At 39.3% G+C, this 18,249-nt stretch overlaps 1 protein-coding gene across 2 annotated transcripts; it reads left to right on the forward strand.

Annotated features, from left to right (window-relative positions):
* Window positions 1-1,111: 1,111 nt before the first annotated feature.
* On the forward strand, window positions 1,112-18,249 carry rab11fip1a (RAB11 family interacting protein 1 (class I) a). Of its 2 annotated transcripts, XM_074638404.1 has the most exons (6): window positions 1,279-1,817; window positions 9,770-10,212; window positions 10,346-11,210; window positions 12,700-14,331; window positions 14,681-14,783; window positions 16,637-18,249. In XM_074638404.1, the coding sequence occupies exons 1-6, from the start codon at window positions 1,468-1,470 to the stop codon at window positions 16,835-16,837; spliced, it is 3,594 nt and encodes a 1,197-aa protein (XP_074494505.1). In that variant the 5' UTR covers window positions 1,279-1,467; the 3' UTR covers window positions 16,838-18,249. The 2 variants fall into 2 exon arrangements, with proteins under 2 accessions (XP_074494504.1, XP_074494505.1); XM_074638403.1 differs by lacking the exon at window positions 12,700-14,331 and having other exon boundaries at window positions 1,112-1,817.

An 18,249-nucleotide genomic window follows, 5' to 3' on the forward strand; every position in this document is an offset into this window, starting at 1 on the left:
CCTTTATTAATCCCCGGGGGGAAATTCAGGTGTCAAAGCAGCAAAGCGCAGGTACAGAGGTACAGGTGTACAAAAAGATTCTAAAACAATAAATAGAAATACAGAATATACATAGTGAATGAACATAGTGAATGGAGATAACGTGTACCGTCCGTCAATAAAAAATGTAGAGTACAATAAATAGATGTAATATGTATAAAATGGTATATGGGATGTAGCGTAAAGTAAGTTTAAAGTTTAAAGTGCACCAGAAGTTAGAAGAGGATGTTGCAGGTAGTGCAGATAGATACAGATAGTCCAGATAGTCCAGATAAGATTATACTTGCATATCTACCTTATTTGCCTATTGTAATTTAATTTCCTGAAATTACATATGAAGTAAACTGATTTCTGATCAGTGGCTGACTTCTACTTATTTATATAATGTTTTTATATTATTATTATATATTTTTTATACATTATTATATTATGTATTATATTATTTTTGTATATTATTATTATTATATTAGTTATTATATTATTTTTTATATTATTATTATTATATTATTTTTTATATTATTATCATATATTTTTTTAATATTATTATCATATTATCATATATTATTATATTATTTATCATATTATTTGTTATATTATTATTATTATTAGTATATTATTTTTTATATTATTATATATTATTCTTATATTATTTATTATATATTATTTATATATTATTATTATTATTATTATATTATTTTTTATATTATTATATATTATTCTTATATTATTTATTATATATTATTTATATATTATTATTATTATTATATTATTTTTTATATTATTATATTATATTATTTATTATATATTATTTATATATTATTATTATTATTATTATTATTATTATTATTATTATTATTATTATTATCATTATTATTATTATTATTATTACTGTTATTATTATTATTTCATATTACTTTTATATGGTATATATATATATTTTTTTATATTATTTTAATAGTCCGGACGTCTCAACGCCCTCCTCCTCCTCCTCCTCCTCCTCCTCCACCGTCCAATCACTGACGACCTTTAAAAAGCCTGATAGAACTATCAACCAATCAGAGAGCAGTATGAAGAGTATGGGCGGGACCTCCTAACATCAGGGAAGTGTTTTCACGTAGCAGACAAACAGAGAGGCACAAAACAAGGCAACTGTTTCTATTAAAGCCTCTTAAAGGAGTTAGTCGCACCTCGGTTATGATCCTGGACTGGTTACACAGGCTAGTTGTAACGTTAAGTTGGTTTTAAAAGTGTTAAATCAACTCATATCTACGAAGAAGAGGAGGGAGGAGTACTTCAACCTGAGCTTCCTGAAGTGAAGTCAAGCTAGGAGGTAACCTGAACCGAGCAGCCACAGAGGACGGAGAAGGTGACAAACTAAGTTCAGGAACAAGTAGTAAGCTATCTAATAAGACTATTCAACTTCCCGTGATGTCTCTGGCCGACCAGAGCCAGCAGTGGTTCCCTACCAGCGTCCAGGTAACGGTTCACCAGGCTCGCAACCTGCGACCAAAGGGCAAGAATGGCACCAACGACGCCTACGCCATCATGCAGGTGGCCAAAGACAAGTTCTCCACCTCGGTGTCGGAGAAGTGTCTCGACCCGGTGTGGAAAGAAGAGGCTTCCTTCGACCTGCCGCTCTTCCACCCGGGAAACGGGGACCGCTGCACGCTGTACATCATCGTGATGCACCGGGCTCATGTGGGGCTCGACAAGTTCCTGGGTCAGGCTGTGGTCAACCTGCTGGAGCAGCACGACAACGACCTCCGCAAGAAGACTGAGTAAGTGAATACTGCTGTTTCAAACTCACTCTGAGCTTATAACTTAACACTGTTTCACAAGAAGACTGAGTAAGTGACTGTCTCAAACTCACACATGACATAACTTACACTGTATTAGATGTTTTCCCTGGGTTTATTATTATTATTTTATATAGTACTTTATAGTATTTCTCCCCTCTTCAACCTTAAGTTTATTTATAGTGCAGCATCATCATAACATGACTTACACTGTTTCACAAGAAGACTGAGTAAGTGACTACTGCTGCTGTTTCAAACTCACTCATATAACATATAACTTACACTGTTTCACAAAATGCTGGGAACTCATTTAGATGTTTTATATAGTACTTATGAGTTACACAAAGGTATCCACTAGTTCAGACAAACAAAGCCTCTTATTTTTTCCTCTCTTCAACCTTAATTCCAGTTTATTTTTAGTGCAGCATCACCCCAGAAAGTCTCTGCAAACTTTACAGAAAAATCCACATACTTCTACGTCTAAGTCCACTTACTTTAATAATGTATGACTTTAGGCTTAATATGCCTTGTACAAAGTATTTCTTATATATGTACATTCATACTTCTTATATATGTACATTCATACTTCCTGATATGTATATGTTCTTAATATGCCTTCTACAAAGTATTTCCTTTTATAATTGTAATATAACTTATTATTTTTAATGGAGCTTCCAAGCAAAAAGCATTTCACAAGATTGTACTTGTATAACCGGCGTGACAATAAACATCTTGAATCTTGAATCTACATCATAAAACTTTAATGGATTCAGTCAACTTAACATGGTCAAACAGCAAGCTGAAATTAAATAGGCAGGTAAACAAACACTAGGTTGGTTCATCCTCTACCACATCCCTGGGTGTTATTGATATTCATTTGGAATTTCAACGATCCTCGCAAAAAGACTGAGTAAGTGACTACTGCTGCTGTTTCAAACTCACTCATATAACATTACTTAACACTGTTTCACACAATGCTGGGAACTCATTTAGGTGTTTTCCTTTGGTTTATTATTATTATTTTATATAGTACTTATGAGTCACACAAAGGTATCCACTAGTTCAGACAAACAAAGCATCTTATTTTTCCTCACTTCAACCTTAGTTACAGTTTATTTATAACGCAGCATCACCCCAGAAAGTCTCTGCAAACTTTACAGAAAAATCCACATACTCAGTCTAATTCCACTTACTTTAATAATAGATAGATAGATAGATAGTAACTTTATTAATCCCGAGGGAAATTCAAGTTTCCAGCATCACAGTTCCATAGTGCAAAACATGTTAGTAAAAAGGCAGTAAAAAAGTTAGTAGTGCAAAGTACAAAAAAATATACCAGATATAAAAATACAAGGAGATGAAGAAAACTGTTAAAACTGAATATAGTGCAGGGTAACAGCTGTGATACACGACTATTAAAAAAGTGAATATAGTGCAGAAGAGACTGTTAAAAATTAATATAGTGCAGGGTAACTCCAGTAGCTTAGTCTATGAAAGTGCTCTGTGTGCATTATTATCTGTCCTGCAGACCGTCCTCCTTTCTGAGGGGATTTCCCTGGGTTTATTATTATTATTTGATATAGTACTTATGAGTTACACAAAGGTATCCACTAGTTCAGACAAACAAAGTAGATGTTTTCTTAATTTTCCTCTCCTCAACCTTAATTCCAGTTTATTTTTAGTGCAGCATCACCCCAGAAAGTCTCTGCAAACTTTACAGAATGAAAATCCACATACTTAGTCTAATTCCACTTACTTTAATAATGTATGACTTTAGGGCTCTTGATCAGGGCACTCTCCAGTGCATACCTTAATTAATTTGAAAAAGAGAATAAAATATTAAAAAGGACGGTTAAGAGAGAGAGAGAAGAAAAAAAAGATACGATTACACACACTAGCAGACATCCATATATGTAAATAGACAAAGTTGTGAAATAGAATTAAGGTTGACACTAGTATATCATCAATAAAAACTCATTATCAGTAAGCACTTTACAGTGATAATCCATAAGGAAAATGTTGGGGAGATAAAAACAAACCTTTTTAAAGGCTTTCTTAAATTGTTCTGGTGCCAACTTTAAAATATGAGATGGCAGAGCGTTCCATATCACTGAAACTCGGTAAATTAAACCAAACTGTAACTGAGATGTTCGACACATAAGAGGTCTGAGTTTGGAGTTATTTCGAGTCAAATAATTGTGGAATTGTTGATTATAGGAATACAGTTCATAGAAATATGAGGGAAGGGACCTGTTCAAAGAGCTGTACACAAATAAAGCGATCTGAAGTCGGTTAACTTGATAAACACTGAGGATGCCAGACTGGAAAAACAAAGGTTGAGATAAATGAGTTTGATGAATACAGTTAATAATCATTAATGCTCGTTTCTGAAGACGAAAAATAGGGTCGAGTTTAGTGGGATGAATATATCTTGGCAAATTTATCTTAAAAATGTTTGAATATCACACTCCTTTCACATTATATTTATTAAACTTCCTTTTAAAAAGCAGTAACAAAGCTGCTGTGGCTAACACCTACCTGATCGTGATTTTTATTGGCTTTGTCTTTATGTATTTATCACCTGAGACAGCCAATCAATCTTTGAATTTGTCATCAATAAAAACATATTTAAATGTGGCACATTTTAGCTGTTCTCCTTTTACACACAAAAAAAACCTCCTTTAGATGTTTATAAGTTAACGAAAAAGTGTCTCTGATCAAATCAATTGAGAGACAATCATTTTAGAGCATTCCCTGATTTGCACATTTGCGTAAATTGTGAAACCTAGCAGTGAATTAGCCATTCGTCCTTGAGTTTATGTTGGCCATCTAATCAGGTCAAGTCTAGTTTTAGAGACAGAGAACGATGCAGTCTTTCCATGACACCTTTTGTGTATACATTTTTAAATACAGGACACGTTTAAACAGGTCACGAAATGGAAAAAAAAAACACACAAGCTATTAATCTTAAAAAGTTAACAGTGTCATAGAACCTCTCTCCCCTCCCTCCTCTTATCAGTGTCTGAGAGGATAAACAGAAAACTATGGAGCTGGTTGGAAAACAGACCAAGATAAATGTAATCTCAGCTCTTCCCTCTGTCTGCTCTCTCTCTGTTGTTACCAACTTTAACGTTTGGCTGAGACTTTCCCTTCATAAATTGGTGTGAAGCCAACACTGTCATTGCCAGCTCCCTGGCATCGATCTCACAGTTCTGCTGTTAATGTAGCACATTCCTCGGGGCTATTTACTAGCTTACAGATGCATCTGCTCACACCCAAATGTGTTACAGATGACGTGTGGTTTTGACGTAGCATGGGTGTAACATGGGTGTGACACAGCAGTCAAAATAAAACATTGAATTGGTGTTAAATTGGGGTATACACACCCTTTTATGTAAGGGCCATTTTAAAAATAAAGATGGTTTAATCCTCTGACTTCCAAATGTGACCTTTGGTAAAGACTAAGTGAGGTGGTGGTTGTTAGTTCCCAGTTATCACTCAACTAAAGGGCAGCTTTGATACAGCGCTAGTATGACCTCATTCACTTAATTGCACCGTCATATCTGATATGTTATCTCGTGTTTGCGCAGTAAGGTTTTAATGGCAAAGAACATTCCTTACGCTTTCTTTTCCGAGTCTGAGCTCCTTCACTCTCCCTGCTTGGCTCACTCCCTCTATCTCCTTTCAGATCCAGTATGCAGGGTATTGGATGTCGCTGTTTTCGCCTTGAAGCTTGTGGTGTTAGATTACTATCCTGTCCTGCTGATACAGGGTGTGACATCGAAGACTTTGTTTTCCTGCTGACAGGGAGCTGCTGACACAATAGAGTGTAGTCGAGATGAAATTAGGTTATAGGGCCGTGTATTTGAGTTTCAATGAGAATAGGAGTCATTTACTGTCAAAATCATGAGACATTAAAGGACCAGTGTGTAGGATGTAGTGGGAGTTATTGGCAGAAATACAATAGAATATTCATTCATTACTATGTTTTCATTAGTTTATAATCACCTGAAACTAAGAATCGTTTCATATCTGCCATGTTTCTACAGTAGCCCAACAAATTAGCATTCAAATTAGGCTAAAGGATTAGTTTTATATTGCATTCAGGTGGTAATAATAATTTTAAAATTAATCAATCCAACGTTCATTTCCTTGATCACTCTATTATTTGTTTGGTCTAGAAAATGCCAGAAAATTGTGCAAAATGATCATTCTTCACAGTCACAGTTTCCTAAAGCCCAAGGTTACATCTTCAAATCACTTGTTTTGTCCGACCCATGGTCCAAAACCCAAAGATATTCAAATTATAACAGTTTAGAGCCTCATACTTACTAGTGAATGTTTGGCTTTTTCCCCTTACAAACATTTAATCCATATCAAAATAGTTGCAGATTAGGTTTCTGATAATCAATTTATTGTTTCAAGTCTATTTGGAGGTACAATATTGGACAATTGTTGCAGAAGAGTCAGGTTTATTTTTGTTCAGACACTTGAGCCAAGATATTTATTTTGTAAACAAAGAGCAGAGGAGTGGAGCTAAAAATATCTCCCATCCGGACATATTTCATTTCCATGAGAATCGCCTTCACTTTCCTGCATTGACTTTAAGATGATTTTTAAAATGATATGTTATTACCTGATGATCCTTGAAAACCTTTGAAATGCAATTAAGTGTCAGTTTGTGTCAGTGAGTGTTCAACCAATATTTAGGAGGCATCTACTATATGTTTTATAGTTTTGACCTCTTTATTTTTTTGGAAGCCACTCTGGTAAACACTCCTAGGATAAATACAGTCTCTCCTGTTAATCATTAGACATGTAAAGAGAAGTGCCCTTGACAGTTAACAGAGGGAACCTGTCCAGCAGGACCAGTGAGCGTGTGCGTTGGGCACGGCTTAGTATTTCTATGCTAACAGAACAAAACATGTTCACCCTGTCAGCCTTTTAATAACCCTAATACTGCATTGTCTCTGTAGCGCCAGCTACGCATTTCCTGCTGTAATCGACTCAGACGAGATGAGAACAACCGGCGGTCTCTTGATAGGCCTGAGAACGTGAACGTCTGTCCTTGTGCTGAGACTTAGTTAGCGATTGTTTGACTTGGCACGCTCAGTTTAGGGTGGGAAATGAGAAATGTTTGAATTAGGCTCAGTGTGACTTTCATTACATCACGTTCTGCACACAGCGCCTCCCTGCATGTTTGAAAGTGTTTGAGGAATGTAGGTTCACTCCCATGCTTGTTTCCTGACTATTATCCTCTGAAGAGCCTGCCTGGATGTCTGCTGCAGTACATGACACTAACATGAATGCTGAGGCAGTAAACTCCATATGAACTGCTGATATCTGTCTGGTTAATGCCACTGCATGTTTTCTATTTAAATTCAGTGACATATATCTTCACTATATCTCTGATTATGTCTTACAAGGTTAGATTGAACCTTAATAGGGCCGCATTATATTCTTCCAAATGATCAAACAGGAAATCACACAGTGACCTTTTAAAGTTAAAGTTTTTTACAGTTGGTAACACACATTTCTCAATATGGAGTTCACTATTTCAAAACTCTTCCCACAGTCAACACAACAGAAGTCGATGTGGACCAAACTGTGGATGACTTCATCGCTTTGACACAAAATGACTGTGCGTTTTCTCACTCAAACTCAACCACCAAATCTCTCTGTATTTGCAGTCCATTTTGCACGTTTACATTCTATTATAAAAACTGTTAAATTTACGTTAAAAACCTAACATAACACTACATTTCACACTGCAATGTGCTACATTCTGCTACATCTACATCTAAGAAACATAAAAATGACAATGCATTAACTCCTAATGGGGACATAAAACACTTGAGCGCTTATTTTTATTCCTTGATTACCTCTGTGAAAGATGTGACGGGTGAGGAAAGGGGGCAAGTGAGAACGTTTTGTAATTTGTTGGGCCACAGTTGTTTACAGCCCATATTCTCCATTCCTCAACCCCACAGAGGAATTATTTTCCTCATGGAGGTGGAAAGTTTATGACCACCATTCACATGACTAGATTATCCTCTAATACGGAGTGAATGATGGATGTCTGGACATATCTGCAGAAGATTGCCTGGGATGGTTACAAGAGGTGCGATGTGGATGAGTACTCATGGCCAAATGCAGTGTTGACTAGCACTGTTGTATATCTACGTCTGTAGCTATCCTATACAAGTATGTATGCAAAAATGGCATACAAGTAAAGCCTCCTGTAGCATGTTGCAGCACTTCTTATTCATTTCTGTGACATACTGTAAGGTAGCACAATCCATGCAATAAAGAAGTGACCTTCTTTTTGTTGTTGTGGAGAAATAAATTGTACTTCAAAGACAACAGTGATACATATTGTAATGCAACCTGTTGTTAGTGTTTTTGTGGTGCTTTAGTGCATTTTGGATGTTACATTAACTGTTGCATGTCGGTTAAGTTGAGTTTGAACTGCCTTGTTTTGAAAAAGTGAACTAGTCTGAACAGAAATGTGTGTTACCAATTACCAAAAAAGGTGACACAGTTGGAGGGTTCTGCTGTGGAACAAAAGAGTTTAAAAGGGACAGGTTTGTCATAATGGGCACTTTCTGCTACAGTATTAGTACATCTAATAATAGCAAGGGAACGGCTTTAATTGTGCAAGCAGATGGTGTCGGCATGGAATGGCTCTAATTGCTTGTTTTCGGCCTGGTTTTAAAAAGCGCTCTCCAGAACACTCCCCCCTTTCCCTTGCCGACAATAAGTGCTGATCCTGTGCAACAGAGAGGACATGAGGGGTGAGCCTAAACAAAGCTGTAATTGTCAGGCTTTTTCTGTGGCTGGCATGTTGCTTCCAACAGGAACTGGAACAAGCTGTACTCTAGTTAATGACACCCATCAGTCTCAGGTTTAACAAGACACACATTTGCATTTGAGGTCAGAGCTAATTGGAACCAGGGGATTGACTTACAGTATGACTGTTTTGTATATTCAACTTGCATTTAACCTACTTTAACCACACCTTAAGTGAGCCCAGGGCCAACCCAAACTTAAATTACTGTATAAAGGAGCACACAGCTGTTGAACATAAGATTCATATAGACTCAGACTTACATTTGCAGTGTAGGGCTGCAACTGATAATTATTTTCATTACTGATTAATCTGTCAATATTTCTATATTGATTAATCGATAAGTTGTTTAGTTCATAAAGTAACAAAAAAAGAATAAAATAAAGAAAAGCGTGAAAGTTCCCAACAGTGATGTCTTCCATTTGCTTCTTCTTGTCCGACCAACAGAATAATAATAATAATAATTATAATAATAATAATAATTATTATTATTATTATCAATGTATTCATTAACACCTAATAATTAACCTGTTAATGTATATGTCAACAAAAAAATATAAAAAGCTCAAAGGAGTAAATCATCACATTTGAGATGCAGAAAAAAGGTGATTATTTTGCTTGATTAATAAATTAAACTATTAATCAGAAATTAATCAGAAAATAAATTTTACATAACAAAAAGTTGTATCAGAAACCGTTCCTTACAATTTAATTTGCACGTGGACTGATTTATTTTCAACTAGTGTCCGTACAAATCAACTTATTTCATACAGGTTTTAGAGTCATGTACTATTAATCTTGATAGTATGGCAGTGATTTATCTTATTCTTTCCCATTATCTGAAACAAGGTGAAATACACTGAGGTCAAGTGGAAATGTCTCCCAACGTTGCCATGTTTTTTCTTGTATTGGGGGAAATAAGTCTTAAAGGTTTAATTAAATAACCTGATAAGATGTGGATTTATAACAGTGTAATGAACAACACATCCAAGTTTTAAATGTAAAAAGCCTATCATTTAGGAAATTCCTATGATCTTGCAAAAATCCCATCTGAAACATCTGGTTCGTTTTTTTCTGTCGTTTGCAGATGGTTCAAGCTGGTGGACAAGAGTGGAAAAGAGGACAAGGTGCGAGGGGAGGTGCTGCTGGATATCCAGTTTTTGAGAAACAACATGTCAGCCAGCATGATGGACCTTTCTGTGCAGGACAAACCGCGCTCCCGCATGTCCAAGCTGAAGGACAAAGTCCGTGGGAAGAAAAAGGATGGCTTCTCTGACTCTGCTTCGGCTATTGTTCCCTCTGTCAGCATTGTCCTCACAGACAGCGAGGGAGAGGCTGACACACAGTCAATCACATCACATCAGTCTGAAGGAGTGAAGAAGAAATCTAAGCTCAAAACCCTCTTTGCTCCCAAATCAAACTTGCAGCGTAACATCTCACAGTCCATGTCTACACTGGGGACTCTTCCAGAGAAGAATTCATCTCTCAGTGGCAGCCGCTCATCTGGTCTCAACGTCGACTCTCCTGAAGGTAACTTCTTTCTATACTCTGTGTGTGCTGTATATTGACAGTCCTGTCTTTCCTCTGCTGCACAGTGCAAGTTAAATAATGGTGTTTTACATGTCAACAACAACGTCATGCTTCCTTCTCTGTCCTCCCACAGCTAAAAAGAAATTCAAATTCCTTGGACACAAGCGGACAGGCAGCTCTGACAGCAAGGTGTCTCTGGGTGCCTTCTCCCTACTGGGTCGCTCCAAGCAGAAAGACATTGACAAGACGTGCATCAACGGCAACCATGTGTACGCAGAGAAGAAAGAGCCAGTGGAGAACAGTGGAGACACTCTCAGTCTGAACAGCTCAGGCCAAGGATCTGTGGAGGATGTCCGCAAATACAAAGAAGTCGGTGTAGATGTCCCCTCCCACCAGCATGAGTCTACAGATAGGGCAGTACTGGAGCAACAGCACCATCAAGAGGATGAGGAGGAGAAGAGAAAGCAGGCAGAAGAGTGGCGCATAGCAGAGGCCAAGAGGCTGGAGGACGAGGAGAAGCACAGGGTAGAGGTCCAAAGACTGCGGGAGGAACATGAGCGAAGACAACAAGAGGAACAGGAGAGGAAGAGACGCTTCCTTGAGGATGAAGCAAGGAGGGAGGAAGAGAAGAGAAAGCAAGAGGAAGCAGCAGGAAACCAGAGGCTGGAGGAGGACCGCCGCAGAGCGGAGGAGCAGAAACAACAGGAGGAGGCCTCCATGAGCGACAGGCTGTCGTCTCTGTTTGGAATGATCAGGAAGAAAGAGGAGAAAAAGGAGGAGCTGCCCGCAACGGCTCCTTTCAGCGAATTAGGAAATCCTGATGAACTGATCTCTGCCCGTTCCCCCAAGCCGTTCGAGGACATTCCCCTCAGCTCAGACCCTCCAGTTAGCAGTGATGAAAGCCCAGCTGATGATCAGAAATTCAGCCGTAAAACACAAATGCCCTCTGCCATGGCCTTCCTCAACCGCAGTGCTAAAGTGTCTGCAGTCAAACCCAGGTAGGCCTTCCTCTCAAGTTACTCTGCACTAATGTTACGTAACAATGTGACTGTGGGTGCTATTGTTTGTTTGTAGTCACACTATTCTTAGACTCGTGTGACTGGAATTTGAATGCTGCCATCAGTAGGCATGCAGGTGTAACTGCACATACTATCGTCTCTTTGTTGGTATGTGCATTTTATTTAACCCCAAAAAGGCCTAACACTAATTGCAAAGCTAAAAAATATTAGTTTTTTCTCTTCTTTGTTGTCCATGTACAAGTAAGAGGCACAAATGTTATTTAAGAAAACCAAAACACTTTGATTATTAAAGGTGCTCAATGCAAAATTGGGAGCATTTCTATTGCCTCCACACGGCGACAGCTGAGCCGGTGGCTAACAGTGAAAACAGGCATCACTGCAGACAGAGCTAACAGTGTTAAGATGAAGGGAACCAGAGGGTGGGTGCTACGCTCCAGCAATGACGCTGTCGGTCGAGGCGCCGTTATCATCTGTAACCGCTGTATGACAGCAGTGCAGAGTGACGGCCATGAGCTAACCAGTGGGGCACGCAGCTGCGGGCGACGTCAACAAAGCGAGGAGAAGCTCAGATTACAGCACACACAGAGGGAGAGTGACTTAATTCTCTTTTCAGGTAGACATTACTCCTCTAGATCTTTACATAGCAAATAGTTGTTTGCTGCTATATTAATGTTCTGGGTATCGTATAGAGCACCTTTAAGTTTCACCCTACACCATCTGGGTCAATGCTGAAACTTCCGCCTTGTTTCTGTTGAATCAACCTTGTGACTGTCTTGAATGACCAAAACTTCCATCAAACTGTCGATGGACCAGTTTGACCAGTTTGGTCACAATGCAGATGAGAATCTGGGAGTGTTTTTGAGGGTTCTGTGGAACAGGTTGTGGTCTGAGCAGAGCTCATAAGGACTGACTGAGCCACAGTGTTTCTTTCCTTGTGAACGTCTTGGGTGATTGGATTTTGTTTTTTTATTTTTTTATACTTGTTTGTGGACTGAATCTTTTCTTTTTGAGTCATAATGGTAAGGTGCTTGTTCTTGTTGATGTTACAGTAGACCTTGTTCAGACATGTTTGTTAGATGGCAGATAGCCGAGGCATTTAAAGTTGTTTGATATTTTGTTACATTTTGATGCCATGTTGGAATACCTAGTATAATCTAAGTGGGATCATCTTAAAGCAGAATTTGTAGTCTTTTCATATTGAACGGTCAAAATGTCTCACTCTGAGCAAGTCACAGCTAAAAATAGAAATGGTAACCGAAAGACACGTGACGTGACTATTAGATGATCTGATGAGATATTGAACAGTCAAAGGGTTAAATTCTGTGAGGTTGTAGATGAGAATTTAATAGTTTTTGTTGACATGTGAGATGCTAGTTAAATTGGTGACGGGTTGTACATTGATGGAAATGACTTTAGGTGATGTGATGGTCACACTGACCTGTAGGCCTTTGTTTTCACTCCTTGGCAGATTTACTCAATCTCTGGAGTCTGAACCTGCTGACTGCCAAACCCCCAGTCAGCTGTATCCTTCCTCAGCTGAGTCCACCCTTTCTAGTGTCCCATCTGAGTCCCCCGATACTTTCTCCAGTCTCCACTCGTCCCTGGCTCCAGCAATCGCAATCCAAAGCCCGTCTGGTTCTCCTCGTGGCAGCATAGAGGATTTGTCATCTGCGGGATCTTCACCCACCATGTCGGATAAGTGGAGAAGAGCCCCCATGCAACCATCATATGCGACCCAAAATGGAGTTCCAGTCAAAGAGGCCACGAGCCCTACAAGCGTGGAGATAGATGGGCCGCTGCCAAATAGAAAACTGTCTCTGCCACTTCCTGATTACGAAACCCTGTTTCCTCAGAAGAGACACGGAGTGCAAGGGCAAACTCGATGGGATCATATAATCGCTGAGGTCAATCAGAAAAGCAGGGACTCTGCAGAGATGAGTGTGGATGGCCCAGAGGAGAATGCACCCAGTCGTGGGAGGACTTCACTCCAACAGGAGAGTCCTGCTATAAGGCATTATCAAACACAACCTCAGGAGACCAAACCCATCTCATCAAAAAAATCTGCGGCCCCAGCTCCCCCTAATTCAGTCACACCTCCATACCTTCGATCAGCAGCAGACTTCTTTCAATCTTCAAGCAGAGACAGTCTCTCAGGGATGTCCAGGAATGGAGCAAGGAAGGCGTTACTTCCACCTGCAGCAACACACACACCCAGACTAATAAGCCAAACGGACTTGGAAACAACACCAAGAAATGATCAAAGAGAAATCACTAAGAACAACGATGCACCGACAGCCAGTCCCAGACAGAAGGCTAGTGGCAAAGAGCCAGCACAGCAAGAAGATTCTGCTGTGACACCAGACAAATATATGAACAGTTACATCCAAACATCAAGTTTGAGGAGCATGGACACAAAAGACAGGCAAGTACAGGAGAACTTTGATTTTGACCCATTCCCCATCACTGAGCTTCTCACCAAAGACCCATGGGCACAGCTGAAGCCCAACAAAGAAGCAGATGACTTTTTTGCCGGCGGTGTACAAAAAGAGCAGAAAGTTGAAGATCGGGGAATGACACCAGGCGATCTTGATTCAATCTTTGGTCAAGAGAAACAGACAGATCCTTTTGCTGATTTTAATGGCAAAGACAGTGAGTACATGAAAAAAGATGAAGATTCAGAGCAAGACAGCCCTGTTATCCAAAAAATGAATTCACAGAGACGAAAAATGAATGTATCGTTCACAACTCCCTCAGATAATACGACTTCCAAGTCTCGACAAGAACCCGAAACAACCATAACCACAGCTTATAAAGGCCTCTCTGCAAGAGGTGGCAGGAATGAGTCCATCACACCGAAGCCTCCAGCTGATGCGAAAACACAAAGCAACTTTTATGGAGGAGAGGATCAGTTTGGAGCTGAACCTTTTAGCCCTACCGTGACTTTTGCAGAACCCCTCCAGGTAGTTGTGGAGGAAGTGGAACCAGCACCTCTGGCAGGAGGTTTATCTGGGGGGAAGTCACCTTTGCGAGCATGGGTCTCACCCACTGATGTTGTCAGTGCTCAGAGTAGCAATGGAGATGGGCTAGCCTTTCCACGCAGGTGAGATTGAACAGGCTACTTACAAAGAATGCATTTGTGGACTGTTTATCTAGACATTGCTTGTGGCATCTGGCTGCTGCTGCTGCTGCTGTTGTATGGGGAGGCAGATAAGGTGTTGGGATTTACCTTGGGTGAGACTAATTCAAAAGCTTGTGATTTTGAGGTGACTATCCTCATTCTGAGTTTAATTCTGAATTTTGCATTTGGATCACAGTGGAATGATTTGATCTTTTTCTCCTGCTTATATATATATTTTATTATTTTCTGTGACGTTTTTGTTCATATTGTTGTACTTTCTTGCAGTAATCCTTTTGAGGGCTTTATATTAATGTATTTGCTCTCTTTACAGGCCTCATCCTGTGAAGCCCATGAACACAGATAACCAATATCCCATCAGCCCCCCAGGTGTGAAAGACATTAAGGTCTGCGAGAGAACACCAGGGAAGACTCAGGTACTAATTTTTCTTTGTACATAAATGACAAACTGGAACCAAATCCCCTCGCAGGAAGCAAATTGGATTTTCCTTCAGGAGGATTTCTGGGACACATTACATAAACTCTCTTTTCAGCCTACAACATAATCTACATTACGCACATTTACGGGTCAACCTTTTTTGAGTTAAAGGGATGGTTTGGGTGTTTTGAAGCGGGGTTTTATGCGTTACTTATCCATACTCTGTGTATTACCTACAGTAGATGGTGGCCGTTGTGCCCCAAGCTTGGAGAAACAGCCAGGAGTACCTGCATGGGAGCAAATCGATACACTACTGTGGGTGGCAGCAGCAAAACATGTTTTAGCCACCAAAAAAAAATCAATATGCATTTAAGTGTACACTATATTTAGAATATTTTCAGCTTTTTTTCTTGCCATCAGAGAACCCTTTCCGACGGGGCACTGAACCGAAGTGAAACTTGTCGGATAGGGCTGTCTTGACAGCAAGATAAAGCGGTGAAAATATTCTAATATAACCACAGGTGTAATTAATACTATTAATTATGGTCATGGCCCATTAAGGTGTGCCAGGGCTCTGGTATTGTGCATGCTGGTTCACTGGAATGGCCGTGACACTAAATATAGCAGGACCATAATTCATTTTAACAATTACACGTGTGTTTACCCTGCAATTACATGTCCAAATGGCTGCTGTGAAAAGGACCCATTGCTTTGCTCCCATGCCAGTAATTCAATTTTTTTTCAAACAGGGGGCGTGTCTATGGATAGGCACCTCACACAACCCCACTTCAAAACACACAAACTATCCCTCTAATCCTCAGAAATGGTCCTGGTATTAACTTCATGAAAAAATATAACTTCAGTTACTACTGGCAGCTTCATAGAGAATGTTTTTTTTTTTCACGTCTGAAATGTTGTGGCAGTCATTTCTGAAAATATTGTTACATATTGTGCTCAAAGGATAACTTTTGACCTCGGAAATAGCAGTTTGACAAAGAGAATTCTTATCAAAAGGTCCACTCGCCTCGTTTTTCCACTCAGCAGATGGAGTTTTGCTCAGGTGTGAAAAGCCGAGCAAAACTCAATCTGCTAAGGAAGGTCACAAGATGTGTCTGACAGCTTTGACCAAGTAAACAGACCAGGGGATATGAATCTTTGTCAAATTGTTACAGAGATGGAATATAACATTCATCACTATGTTTTCATTAGTGTATAATCACCTGAAACTAAGAATTGTTGTGTTTTCGTTAGCTTAGAATGAGCCCTTCATATCTACATAGGGAGCGGGTCTTCTTCACGGAGTCCGTCGTGTTGCTCCGCCATGTTTCTACAGTAGCCCAGAACGGACAAACCAAATACTGGTTCTAGAGAGGGACTTTCATGTATTTATGTTACCTGAAGGCCACCGTAGTTCTCCGACACGCTTGTGAAACTGTGGTAACGTGAGCTGCAGAGTGCAAAACCGTGGTACCACCAGCTGCCGTCTGACTTCTGTTGCTCCTGAAGTAGTGTTATTGTGGTAAGGATGGCCTCTGAGTGAGGCGAACAGCGTTACCGCGGTTTCAAACTCGGCGGCTTACATTACCGCAGTCTTGGAAAGGGAGAAGTGAGCGGAGGGGGTACTCCACAATCTGCGGCCATACCACTAGATGTCGCCAATCCTACACGCTGTCCCTTTTAAATATGTGTGTATTTATAGGGTAACACATACATGTCTAAAAAGGCCGTCTGCAGTGTATTGTCTCATAGGTCTCTTAACAGTTAATATGTACTTCAATCAATCACTATGTTTTCTTTCACCAGTATGTTAGAATGCATTATACTGAATTCACTTCTTCTCGTTCCCTTCAGGTGGCAGACACAGTGGGAAGTGGGCCTTTCACTCAGCTGACACAGGAAGAGCTGATCACACTGGTGGTGAGGCAGCAGGCCGACCTGTCCAACAAGGACTCCAAGATCGTTGAGCTCGAGGAGTACATCGACAACCTGCTGGTCCGCGTCATAGACGAGCAACCCGGCATCCTGCAAGCTCTGAAGTTAAAGCCAGAATAAGGGTAACGGCAGCTGGAGTCCCACTGAAGGACTCAGTTCCGTTTGTTGTGTGTGTGTGTTTGTCCTGTTGTTGTCACTGTGTGTACTGAGAGACACAGTCTCGATGAAGGTCTTAGAGCATGATGCACTTTCTTAGTTTCAGAGTCAAATTAGTTTGAGAATGCTGGAAAATTGTCTCTGAAGTAAACTTAATAACAAGCAAGTAAAACATCTTTATATGAGCAAATGAATGTTTTGACACTAAGGTACTAGAATTTGCTTTAAAAAAAAACTTGTTACATGAAAATGCATTCAACATTTTGATTTATATACCATGATGAAATTTGGGTTGAGCTTTATTTAATGTACTAATGATGCGGATAAAAATTATTGTTTTTTTTAAACTATTATCTGGCCTTTTTTACTCTTTACGCCGGGCTTTGTGTAACTTATTGCTGTGTGATGAATGATACATAACCTTAAACAACCATTCCAAATACTCATGCATCATCTTAATGAGGTGAGACCGTAATGTTTCTCTCATATGACTTATGATCTAATGAGTCACGATTAAGATTGTTTATATAACAAGGGCACATTGGCTTTTCCCTCCACCACTGTAGTCTTATTATTTTTTTATTTTATTTTGTTGATCCTTTTGGCTTGCCATTAACAACATTCCTCCCACGTTTAACTCACCACAGGCGAATGTCAGCTGGTTGCCCAGTCCTTAAAAACATGTCGTGCCTAACTTTGCTTCAAAGAGGTATTAATTAGAAAACCAGCAATAACTAAAAGCAAACAGCTGCTATGTATTGTATATAGTTTGAATTACACAGCAGCAGGTACAGCAGTGTTTTCTTCCACGTGGTTGTTATGTAGCCTGTGCACATATTTTAAAATATTATGCAAGAATCAAACTCTTCTAATAATAATAATATTGTGAGATTTTGATCCCTGTGATGTTTGTGTTGTATTTGTAAAATGAAAACCAAGAGATAATCAAAAACCAATCATCAGACGAATGATAATAGACTCAGTATCAGTAATAACCAACCAGCCTTGTCTTTGTATTTGAACTACACTAATGAATGAACATCTATGCCTAAAGGCATAGATGTTCATATGACAATATTATTTCATGTCTTGGCAGCAATGAAAGCAATATTAATCTCCAGAATGTACAGACCTGTGCCTTTTACAAACCTTTTTCATGACTTGTATGTCTGATTTGCTGGATGGAAAGTTGTGTTGTTGGCCTCTCTTCTTGTGCCGGAGTGAGAGCTCAAAGAATGTGCAGAATGTACCGCAGCCTGTTGTATCGAGTGTCCGTCGACATGACGATAATACTACAGTCTATGTAAAACTTCTGAAGGAAGTGACGCTGGGCAAATTATTGTTTTATTTGAAATAAAGACACTAATTATTTCACC

Source organism: Sebastes fasciatus, chromosome 6, assembly GCF_043250625.1.
Source record: "Sebastes fasciatus isolate fSebFas1 chromosome 6, fSebFas1.pri, whole genome shotgun sequence".
NCBI classification, from domain to species: Eukaryota; Metazoa; Chordata; class Actinopteri; order Perciformes; family Sebastidae; genus Sebastes; species Sebastes fasciatus.